Here is a 12,251-nt window from a genome sequence, read left to right as displayed (position 1 = left end):
AAAAAAAAAAAAAACACGTCTGCAGACACATTGTGTCAATTACTTATTTAAACACTGTTCAAAAGTTTGGGGCCAGTATGTTTTTTTTTTTTAATATTAAGAAATGAATACTTTTTTATTCAGCCATGAAGCATTCATTTGATTGAAAGTGGCAGTAAAACATTTATGATGTTTTGTATAAAGGATTTCCATTTCGTAAAAGAATCCTGAAAAAGTATGATGGTTTCTACAAAAACAATAAGCAGCACAACTGTTTTTTAACATTTACAACAAAAACTTTTGAATAGTAGTGTACATAAGAAAAGGTGGAAATGATCAAACTAGAATATGCTAAGAATCCTTGCACAACATTATAAGTGCATATTAGGGACTGAAGTAAAATGTTACACGTGACCCTGGACACAAAACCAGTCATAAGGTTCATTACAAGGTTCAAACATCTTCTGAAAGCTGAATAAATAAGCAGTCCATTGATGTATGGTTTGTTAGGATAGGACAATATTTGGTCAATATACAACAATTTGAAAATCTGGAATCTGAGGGTGCAAAAAAAAAAAAAAAAAAAACCTAAATATTGAGACTACGTTTTGATATATTTATATATTTTAGATTTTTTGCACAAAAGAAAAATCTACAATTTTGACCCATATAATGTCTTTTTGACTATTGCTACAAATACACCCATGCTACTCAAGTCTGGTTTTCTGGTACAGGGTCACATATTGAATTTGTGTCTTCTAAAGGCATCTAACAGATGTGGATGTATGCTCAGACCTTGCTGAAGAGGATGGACATGCAGTAGTAGTCGAGGAGGAACGTCTGTGAAAAGCGTGGGTAGTCGAATTGGAAGAAGAGGGCGGTGAAGCACAGAGTGACATACTGCTGAGACGGGACACAGAAAGACGAACGAAGCAGCTTCATTCCAGCCACTGAGATGAACAGAGCACGGCCACTGCAGAAACAAAAGATATCATCAGTGTCCAAGTCTGAAGTCCACACTGAAAACCCTAAATTGAAAATCTTCCAAAAACAAAGAAACATCAGCTGGTGTTGTGCTTTACTCTACAGTGGGACTTTGAGGATTCTAAATGTTCTTGTTCTTACTAGGCTCCAGGTTTGTCAGGGTTTTGGCTGACAGTGTGAGCTTCAGTGGTGAGGGAGTTGAGCACGACAGCTGGGTAGATGAAATACTTCTCCACACACTGCAGCCAAGCATACAGCTTCTCAAACCACATGAGCTGAGCAGCATCTGAGACGGAGAGGGATCAGCCCGTTACACTTGTTCAGACTTTCAGACATTAGTTTGCGCGTGTAGTTTCGACTACTCACCTCGGACCTCAAACTGGCTGTATTCTCTGGAGCGCAGCACAGGGTGGGCCAAGCAGAACCAGGGCAGCTGTTTGCGAAGCTGAGGCAGGAGGTAGTGCGTGAAGAACCCCACCACTCCAGCCAAGATGTACAAGACAAAACTGAGAGCAGGCTAAAAAGCAGTGCAGAAAACACATATTAAAACAAACTTTGAACAGAATGAACAGATTCGCTACAACAAAGTAGACTTTCCACCTTCACAAGACTAGAAATTATGTTTAGTCCTTGAACGAGGCTTAGTTCTTACAATGAGACTATTAACAGATTCAAAATCACATACTGACCTGCAGAGCAATAAAGACGGTGCTGGCACTAATGGCGAAGGTGATAATGGCCATAAGAGGGCACATGACCAGATCTGAGTGAAGAGTCTCTTTCTGCAGAGTCAGAGAGAAGGGAGCCATTTAAAAACCACTGGTACACCTATTAAGCAAAAGATAAATGCAGATGGAAATTGCTTTTACCACAGAGTTGCGCAGTTTCTCTGGGAGAGGATCTTTAATCTCTAATGGCGGCTCTTCTGGCGTTCTGCTCTCCAGCTCTGGGAAGAACTTGGAGCGGACCAGAGACCTGCTCGGAGAATAGTGTGAAAAACACCAAATGTTAGATGTCAATCACAGAGCTGCTAGTGTAGAAAGATGACTGGAAAATAATGAATGTGTGGTGACGCTGACCAGAGGATGGTTGGGTCACTGCTCTGCCTGCTCAGATGATAGGACAAGGCCAGGAGGAGGCCACAGAACACAGAGAAGAGCACCGGGACATGTGCCTCTCCCCACGGAGCCTACACATACACAAACACATAAAATGAGTAAAGGAAACACCAATAAACATAGGTCTTCTGTGAAAGAAACAAACAGATTGCAACTTACATTGATGGCACCGAGGCAAAATCCATAAACCAGAGCCGCCACCAATATACTGCGCAACAGACTATAGACTGAAGACAGGGGGCTTGTGGTTGCTGAAACACACAAAATGACAAGACATCACACTTGTGGCGCAAGGATGTACAACATGCTGACTCCCTGGGAATCAAATCCGTGATCTTGGAGTTGCAAGCGCCATGCTGTACCAGTTTTTTAAAGGAAATGAAAATTACGTTATTATTTAACACACTCATGTTGTTTCAAGCCCATAAAACCTTCATTCGTCTTTAGAACACAAATTAAGATATTTTTGGTGAAATCTAAGAGCTTTTTAACCTGTCATAGACAGCAACGCAACTGACACGTTCAAGGCCCAGAAGGTAGTAAGGACATTGTTAAAATAGTCCATGTGACAGTGGTTCAACTGTAATGTTATAAAGCTACAAGAATACACGCAAAGAAAACAAAAAAAAGACTTTATTCAATAATTTGTAAGGCACTGCTTTTCTGACGCAAGTCAGTGCTGTTTAATCTGCTCATAACAGAGAATTCAGGGCAGAATTTGAATGATTCTCACTAGATCTCGCAGCACTGTGCAGTAACAGTGTCATGAAATCAACTTTGGTTCCCCAGTACAGCTGAGCTTGGACAAGTTCATAGAAAACTACTATGAAAAAATATTTAGAAGCACCAGTGCAACTGACCCGATTAGCATATTTGTGTTTACGCTGAGGGGAGCTTCAAAGGTTTTTGAAGCTCAATGTGTTTAAGTAATGTATCACAGACATATATCACGAATCCTTTTATAAACAGTGTAGAGAGAGTGTAAATAAGAGATTCATTGTGCAGTGTAGAGAGCTTCATTGATTATAATGGAACTTTGTGAGATTGTGATGAACTAAGGTGAGTGACAGCTTTTAATGATTTTTAAGGGAGTTTGTAAATGAGATATTGATTTAATACAACAGTTAAATAAACAAGAACTTAATATTAAGTGACTTTGTCTGATTATAACACTATTGCCTGATTTTGCTCTATTTCGTCTATTTCAAGGTAAATCACAACTGAGCCTCTGCACATCTCTATTCAAACACAGCGGTGTTTCGTTTATGAATGTATGTGCGTTTTTAAACAAATCTAGTGAGTCAGTGATTCAATTTCCCATTTATAAAGACAGTCACTTGCTTTATTCCTGAATGAATCAGCCGTTTGAATGAATCAAATGAATGAATGATTCAGTAATTAAATCAGTGACTTGCCGCCACCTACTGGCAGTTTTAGTTTGATTTTTGAAAGTATCTTTTCAGTTATTTAAATCATTTAATATTTCTATATTCAAAATTGTATATTTAAAACTTAACATGAATCTATGAATTTGATTGCGCTCATGCCACCTCTGAGCCTCATTAAACATCTGATAATACACCTACAAGCCACTTTTGCGTTCTTCTGTGCCACTTCTGTAGTACAAATTAATTTTGTTAATACTGATTTCGTTTGATTGATAACTTATTCTACTTGTTCTTATTCTTGTGTTTTAATTTGAAATTTTAAAAAGCTTATAAAAATATCTTTTTTTTTTTTTCTTTTTTTTTTTAAATCTGACATAAAAGATGACATACTTTTAATAAAGTTAGAAAAATGCCATTACAAAGGTCAAAACAAAATTCCCCTGTAAATCACTTTAAAAAGTCAAATATCATCTCGTAATGGGAAGGCAAATTTTTTATCAGATTTTTAGATTAATGATTAGAAGGTGCTCCTGAAATTTTGACTGTGCTCCTAAAAAGAAAGTAAGCGTAAAGCCATGCGATGAACTAAGAAAGTTGGACATTCTACGTCAGAACGCTGGTTGCTGCATCAGCAGCACCACACGCATGCGTCGGAGACTGACGCAGAAAAGAAGAAATTGTTTAAAGTCATTATTTTTGTTTTCTTTGGGCACAACAAGTATTCTCGTAGCTTCATAACATTACGATTGAACCACTGATGTCACATGGACTATGTCATCGATGTCTTTACAACCTTTCTGGGCCTTAAATGTGTTCTGAAGATGAACAAAGGTCTTGTAGGTTTGGAACAGATGAGTAATTAATTTAATCAAAATTTTATTTTTGGGTGAACTATCCCTTTAACATTATAAAAAATGTTCACTGTTAGTTTATATATTAATTAATGTTAAACTAAAGGACCTTTTTTAAAAGTGTTACTGCTAGTAATGTATAACACATGTCTCACCAGTTCCACCGAAAATGTGCATGTCCACCTGTTCCAATAAACACATGAGGAACGTGTTGACCTGAGGTAGAAGCCCAAACAGGAAGATGACGGGAAAACAGAGAGTGAAAACTGCAGAGGAAAACATATGAATTATTACATTATTATATTGTGGAAAACTCAATTTTGATAAAGGTTTAACAGCACTGGCTTTAAGTAGGTAAATGAGCAGACCTATGAGCATGTCTCTTGCGCAGAGCAGAAAATGGGCTGAGAAAAAGGTGACCCCGTAGAGGGTGAAAGGCCGCATACTGTCTGAATGGCCAACCAGGTCAAACACCCAGATCAGCACACAACACAAGCAGAAATACACTGGTCGGCTGTACACGATGATCCAGTTATGGCCCTGCAATGAAGACCACATTAAAATTAATTTCTGTTTGATTTCAGCTAGGCCACTCCAAGCAAAGACAGTCAAAGAGTCATATACTCACATGCATCGGAGATGCTGCATCGGGCTGCACACTCTGAAATGGACAAAAAAAAAAAGGACAGGAAAATGAGAAAATGATCAAGAGATACCAACACCTGAAAACAAAGATGACACAATGCTAAAACAAACGTAAAGACCATTATAAAAATGCTCACACTGACCTTTAGCAAGGAGTACTGACAGCTGGCAATGACTAGGCAGAACTGGAAGACCCAGATGTCCCTAAAGAAGCCCTGGAGAAGCAACAGGAAGCCAAGGAACGCCACTAAGCTAGCCAAAACCACTGCAAACACATTCTCTCCTACGCGTCGGTTCCTGTCCAGTAAGGCTAGCAAAGCAAGTCTGTCGTAACGAACTCTTAGCCATTTCCCTGGCAGCACCCAGAAACGGTAATACTGTTTAGGCTTGGCCTTTTCCTCAATCATCAGTGTGTTCTCCTGGGATTCGTGAGGGGACTCGTGATCTAGGTCAAACTACAAAAAGGAAAAATGTCAACACATTCGGAAGGATTGAAGTGGAACATGAGTACTGATGATTTTGAAGAGTTAAGCATCACCTCTGCCATATCCAGAGGCACCCTGCGGACCTGCATACCCTGGAGGACCACCGGTCTGGGCTGCAGCATGGGCAGCACTGGCGCCACCTCTTGGACATCAGTAGAGGTAAAACTAGAAGACTGTGACTGTCGCTCTCGCTCCCTGAGCCAAGAAAGAGAGGTCAAACATTGGGAAAATACTGAAAACCACCCCAACAGGACAAAATTGTAAGACTTACTGGACAGGGTCCTCATATCCTCCACCAGCAGGTCCAAAAGTATAAGACCTCTTTACTCCTGAAATCAGATCACCTTAATTGAAGAAACAACCACAACTAAGCCAGAATTAAATTAGTGTCACTGAAGCACAAATGATTTTTTTTTACCGCTTTCATCATAAAAGTAGTGCACAGCTCCCTCTGAAGTGTCATCAAAGGTGGATGCCTCGTGAACGCCGCTGCGGGGCAGCAGCAGCAGTGATGAGGCGGCGAAGTGCAGAGCAGAGGGGAGCGTTCGAGTGCGGGAGTGAGAGGAAGTGCGGACTCTCTGAAGGTCTTGAAGACTCGGAGGAGAGCCCATGGCAGAAGGGGGCGGGGTGGGATTGCTACCAGCATTATGACGCCTGCGAATGGCCTGTGTCCTTTTTACACTGCTCACAGAGTCACGTTTACTTCCCTCCTCTGGGGCTGCATCGGCAAAAAACAGAGCAAAGAAAAAAAAAACATTAAATATTCACTACAGTTGATATTAGTTAATTTAAATAATTATTAAACAATAAAAAAGGAAAATAGTGATAAACAAAAAATAAATTGACAAATAAGTAAGCATATAACAAAATAATAACTATTTTTAAAAAAAAATCTAAAAAAGTTTAATAAAAAACTTCAAAAAAAGCATTTTTAGACCATTTTTCATACAAATAAGAGCAACACCACAAATCAAGAAGCTATTCCAGGCTCTAAATATCAAATATTAAAAAAGGTTTAGCTCACTTCTGAATTAAAATTTCCTGATAATTTACTCACCACCCACATCATCCAAGATGTTTATTCAAAAAGAAATTATGGTTTTTGAGGAAAACGTTTCAGGATTTTTCTCCAAATAGTGGACAATGGGAACCAATGGTTTTTTTAGTCCCATTTGCAGTTTCAATGCAGCTTGAAAAGGCTCTACACGATCCCAGTAAAAGAGTAATAGACTTATCTAGCAAAAAGATTGGTCATTTTCTAAAAAAAAAAAAAAAAAAAAAAAAAATGTACTTTTTAACCACAAATGCCTGTCTTGCACTAGCTCTGAGACGTGCTTCTACGACTTTAGACATAGAAACGGAATTTACTGAATAACGCAGAATGTCACAGAATTGTCAAAGTTTGGATGAATTAATCAAAAGTAGGTCATTACTTTTACTTTACATACTTTTTTAGGGTATAACCACACAACACTTCTTTCATGTTTTAATTTTAATAGTAAATCACCTTTGTTTGCCAAGAAATAAAGTTTGCTTAATTTTCAATAATTAAAAGATAAATTGAACTAATGTTTCATGCCTTGTTTTAAGTTTTTAAATTTTAAAATTGCTTAATTTTCAATAATTAAAAGATAAATGAAATTAATGTTTTATGCCTTCACTTGATTACAGGAAAATTGTAAATACACACAGAATTTCTAAGAATAAATTTAAATAAATCAAGTATGCATTCAAATAATTAGACATGCTAAAACACAGAATTTGATAAAACGTTTAGTGAGGAAAAAAAAAAACATTTCAGAGGGTCATAAATGAGCAATTTTTGTTAAACTTTTAATAAACTGATGTGAAATTCTATAATTTTCATGGTTTTAATTAATTAGACATGCTTTTTGAAGAATCCACTAACTGTCACCCCCATTTTTGAACATAGACGTGAAAGTGCACTATCCAAATTGTTATAATTCCTGAACAAATACATTTTGTAATATGATTTTGAAGTCCCATTTCCATGGTATTCCTATTTTAAAATGGCTTTCACAGGATGAATTTTGAGGTTTTATGCTTTTGGTTGATTTATTTAAATGGAAAAAACGGAATTTGGAAAAAACTAAATTTAATTTCATAGGGCCCTAAAAAGGTAGGATAGGGCGAAAAACGCTGTTTATCCCTTTTTGTTAAATCTGTTTGTTAGTCTTTGCACGTTCACTTTGTAAACACTGGATTGGTACTTCCGCCTTTGTCACGCATGCAAAAAGAGCATGTGTGTTTTTTTTTTGTTTTTTAATGATTGACTCTTATTCCTCATCTGGGATTGCGTAGAGGTCTTTGAAACTGCAATGAAACTTAAATTGGACCTTCAACCTGTTGAACCCATTGAAGTCCACTTTATGGAGAAAAATGAAAGAAAAACACAAACATCTTGGATGACATGGGGGTGAGTAAATTATCAAGAAATTTTAATTGAGAAATTAACTAATCCTTTAAGAATGAATTGGTTCACTCTTTACCTCCTCCTACTGCCCCCTCTTCCAGCAGCTCTCCTGCCCTCCAACCCGTCTGGTTCCCAGCCCAGGAGCCTCCAAGAGAGTCTAGCCTATGGTGGGCCCTGGAGAAGCCCTCTGAATGCACTGTCCGAGCCTCCAGATCTGATTTAGAGATGGTGAGTGGACGTGGGGCGGGAGTAGAAGAAAGGGGTAAAGGTAGCATAGTAGACGCAAGTGTCCCTGTGTTGTTGGAGCCTCCACCGGCGCCATCCATGCTGAGCACTCTGGCATGAGTCTTGGCACTGGCTGTGCTGGCTGAGCGCTGAGCACTGCGAGAATGGGAGGGTCCTACTGTGTCAGGCTCCTCCCCCTCTCCAGGGCTAGGTAGTTGAGGAGGGACAGGTTGGGAAGCGATGCCGGTATTCGCCAGATCGGGTGAGTAGCAGGAGGTAGAGGAGCTAGAATCGTCATCTTCATCATCGTCTTCGTCATCAGAGCTAAAGCGACGTTGGGATCCAAGACTAGAGCCTGCACTCATGTCGCTGCCGTCATCTTCATCGCTGGAGTCCTCGAACAAGCTCTCGCTGTAAGCTTTGGCACCCAGCCGATTGCGTACAGGCATGTAGTCTCTGTGTTGGCCACGGTTGTGGTGCCGGCGGTAGGAGCCACAGTCGAAACTGCTACTGCCAGCAGCACCTCGTTTGCGGGGAGCTTTCCTGCGACCGGGTCGGTGACCTACACTGCCGCCGGCACGTAGCAGTTTGAGATCTTTAGGTCGCACCACCTGCTGCTGCGCTTGCAGAGAAGGCGGCTCTGCTAGGAGGTAGGACGGGGCAGAAACCGGCAAAGCAGGCTCTGAGCAGACCAAGCCCAGTCCCAACCCTGACGGTACAGAGCTGGCCTGGCGTGGAGGAGGAAGAGGGGGTATGGGAATGCCACCATCAAGATCGCAGGTCTCAGAAGGCCCGCTGCTAGACGGTGATGAGTCCTGCAAGGTGGACTGTGCAATGTCCGTAAGCAAAGGGGGAAGATCCTCCCCCTCCACTAGAGTTCTGTCCAGGCCCTGCCCAGAGGAGAGCTCTTTGGAGGGTGAGCGTAGCAGCACGCTGTCTGACAGGTCATCTGTGTCACTACCGCCCTGGAGCACATCTCCAGGCTGCTGATAGAGGCCTTTACCCTGAGGCAAAGCTGTGGAAGGAGCGTTAGACACGAGTTTATGCGTCTGGCCCAGCGAAGGGCTCTCAAGCTGGGTTGAGTCCGTTTTCTCACTGCGGTAGCTACTGACCGTACTAAGAGTCTCTCTGTCTGTAGCCGCTCCACCTCCACTGAAGCAGCTGTCGGTGGAGCCTGCAGCCAGGGCCACCCCGGTGCGGCTGCCTGGGTGCTCAGCACCAGGGGCAAAAGTGACGGGGTCAAGGCCCAAGCCCAACAAGTTTTCACTTAGCTCCTCGCTCAAGCTGCTCTTGATGAGAGGGCTGAGAGGAGCATCGCCCAGACTCTCAGACTCAGCCGAAGGCCCAAGCGGGGAGTATCCTCCTAGACCATCCCCATCAGGGCTCTGCTGAGATAGCTGCTCCACACCCCCATTATCCATCTGGTCCTTCTCATCTCCATCTTCTTGGCTGGATGGAGATGGTGGGATGGAAGGACAATTTGTTGGATGCAGGCTACTAAACCCTCCTGATAATACATCGCCCACACCAATTAGCCCTCTGTAATCCCCAGCCAAGCAGGAAGGCGCCACACCTGGAACAACAAATGTGCGGTTACTACCGAGTACAGTAAAGATGTTTAGAGGTACATGCAGCACAATTTACTAATTATAATATTTAACTAATTCCTTGGATTTAAAGCTGCAGTTCGTAAATTTTGCCTTTAGTTGCCATCTCGGTTTAAAAAATGCAGTTTTTTTGTGGAAGTATCTTAATGGGATGTGAATTGGCAAGGCAGATGAATCTTGAATGTTTTGTGGTGTATGTATGGTCTGTCAGTCACTGCAACGGTGTGGATAATTACTTCACGTAGGAATTACAGATACTGTATCTTAAAAGGATGCCAAAAAAAAAAGTTTCACCGGAGAATGTCATCTGAACTAGAAACATATCTGCCAGTTTTGTTCTGACCAAAAAAAAAAGTTTTACAATAAGCTTTGCAAAAAATGTACAATAAATGCAAATTAATATTATACTTTGTTCTCAAAATGTTAATAATAATTAATAATATGTTAACAACATCAACATTGCGTGACTATATGTATTTAGTGTGTATTAGCGTTATCTGTAATTTCAATTTCTGTTCAGTCTAATCTCTAATTGCCAAACCATTTGAATGTCATTGAAAGAAACTGTTCTTTAATCTGAAAAAAGCAATTTAATGTTTCTTAGAAGTGTTCTAAAAATCACAAGTTTAATTATTCCTGCTGCTGTAAAAAGAGCCTACAAATGAGCAGCATCGACACCCCCGATATAGCCTATTAGCCGGGATTCCTTCATGTATATAGACGTGATGTAATGATGCAAAGATAAAAATGGCGGCAAACTAGGAAACCAACCTGAACCAATCAAATTAGAAAAAAATATATCTATTATGAGCTTACCATTGTGAATCGGGGAAAATGAGATTGTTTTGAACACTGACTGCATATGTACTTGCTCAGTAATTGATTTTGGATAACTTTTCACCAAAAAAGTAACGGAATGCAGCTTTAAGCCATTGATTCATTCAGTTAACCAAGTTTATAATATTTTATTATATTATTTTGCAATAAACATAAAATACAGTTTATACTTATCAATGCCTGTAGGCCAGTAGTTTTATTTTTTATTTGATTACACCAGAAACAATATTAAAAAAAAAAAAAAAGAGGTTAATTTAAGTACAAAAACCTGAATCTTTGTGTTCCGATTTTTAAAAAATTCTTCGCATCAAATGAAAGCTTATAACACTGTGATTAATCTCAAGAGTTGGACGGTTATACTTTATATCTTATCTCTATTATTTAGTAGAATGTACGTGATACTACTACTACTAAAAAAATAATAAAACTTTATTTTGTAAGAAATAGTCACACAATATTTCTTTAATTTTCATTAATTAAAAAATACATTAAATCAATGTTTTATGCCTTCATTTGATAACCAGAAAAATTTAAATAACAGAGACTTTCTGAGCGGGAAAAAACAGAATTTGGAAAAAATAAAACGGATTTCATAGGGCCCTATTTTGAAATCGGGTTGCACTCTGAATTGGAAGTCTAGGGAATAGTCATATGCAGCCCTAATGTAGTGCATCTGTAAAGGGGCTGTTCTTACTAGTGTTGTCCTGAGAGTTGTGTCGAAGGACGTCTCTATGTGCAGAGGTCACGATCACATTATTACTGCCTTGCTCCTGCATGAGCTCTTTAATATCTAGAATTTCAGAAATGAAAAAAATCAGATAGGAATTGAAATGTAAGCATACCAGTTCATGTTAACTGAAACTATTTGGTTTAGTTTATTTAAAAAAAGCAACAGTAACAACAACACAATGTACCCTTTGAGCCTCCAGGGTCTTCGAGCTGTGGTAAAAATTCCTGGGCAAAAGAAAAGCAAACGAGTTAGAGGAAATTCCTACGAGTGAAGGAGAATAATGCTTAAGAACACGTAATGTCTGGCATTAACAATATCCTCACCGACACCTGGTTCAACCCAAATAGTGAGTGCTGGGAACTGCAGCGTACAGGAGGGGTGGAGTTCACCTTTCGGAACACCGTCATTTCCACACCGACACCACTGTCCCTGTAAGCATGAGGCATGCCAACATGAGCTAAAACTGACTATAGCGGAGCGACTGCTTGACACCACCAACAGCTGTTCACCAACAACAAATCCCTAAAGAATGTCTGACTCAGAAGCATGATGCTTGTAATGCTCTACTGATGCTGTCTACTTGATAGACAAAAGTCAGTTTGACAACAAAATATAGTAAGGCAGTTACACACTACCTGCGTTGACTTCCATCGTGAGCGGCAGAGCCTTCCTCTCCTTCTTCTACTCTATTGGGGTCTGTGGTGAACGAGGCCTGCCTCTTCTCCACAATCTCACCCAGGTCAAACATGGCATGTAGTCGGAAGTTCACTGCTTTTATGGCCGTAAAGAAGGCCGCTATCACAGCGCAGTACACACCAGCCACCACCAAACTGGCAGGAAGGGCCTGAAAGAATGAATGTGGGAGAATCACATCACTGTGGTTGCAAAAGCTACAACCTTAATTTCATTTCATACACTGCTTCTTATGTAGACCACAAAGGACTTGTACAATAAATCTGATTTCACAA

General features: G+C 40.1%; 1 protein-coding gene across 1 annotated transcript in view; it reads right to left on the bottom strand.

Moving 5' to 3' along the window:
• The window catches only part of LOC127152624 (pecanex-like protein 3), a 31,545-nt gene that overhangs the window by 15,310 nt on the left and 3,984 nt on the right, over window positions 1-12,251 (bottom strand). The window contains exons 2-20 of the mRNA XM_051093385.1: window positions 11,919-12,127; window positions 11,607-11,712; window positions 11,468-11,507; window positions 11,248-11,343; window positions 7,961-9,682; window positions 5,869-6,168; window positions 5,722-5,779; window positions 5,504-5,645; window positions 5,109-5,420; window positions 4,949-4,981; window positions 4,689-4,860; window positions 4,476-4,586; window positions 2,241-2,332; window positions 2,043-2,152; window positions 1,833-1,938; window positions 1,653-1,745; window positions 1,330-1,480; window positions 1,105-1,249; window positions 775-952 (exon numbers count right to left, since the gene is read on the bottom strand). Coding sequence (XP_050949342.1) covers window positions 775-952; window positions 1,105-1,249; window positions 1,330-1,480; window positions 1,653-1,745; window positions 1,833-1,938; window positions 2,043-2,152; window positions 2,241-2,332; window positions 4,476-4,586; window positions 4,689-4,860; window positions 4,949-4,981; window positions 5,109-5,420; window positions 5,504-5,645; window positions 5,722-5,779; window positions 5,869-6,168; window positions 7,961-9,682; window positions 11,248-11,343; window positions 11,468-11,507; window positions 11,607-11,712; window positions 11,919-12,127 — 4,176 coding nt within the window. The remainder of the gene's footprint in view (window positions 1-774; window positions 953-1,104; window positions 1,250-1,329; window positions 1,481-1,652; window positions 1,746-1,832; window positions 1,939-2,042; window positions 2,153-2,240; window positions 2,333-4,475; window positions 4,587-4,688; window positions 4,861-4,948; window positions 4,982-5,108; window positions 5,421-5,503; window positions 5,646-5,721; window positions 5,780-5,868; window positions 6,169-7,960; window positions 9,683-11,247; window positions 11,344-11,467; window positions 11,508-11,606; window positions 11,713-11,918; window positions 12,128-12,251) is intronic.

The sequence above is a fragment of the Labeo rohita genome, chromosome 21 (genome assembly GCF_022985175.1).
Source record: "Labeo rohita strain BAU-BD-2019 chromosome 21, IGBB_LRoh.1.0, whole genome shotgun sequence".
NCBI classification, from domain to species: domain Eukaryota; kingdom Metazoa; phylum Chordata; class Actinopteri; order Cypriniformes; family Cyprinidae; genus Labeo; species Labeo rohita.
Note: the sequence above shows the minus strand (reverse complement) of the source record. Positions and strands in the feature narration are given on the sequence as shown.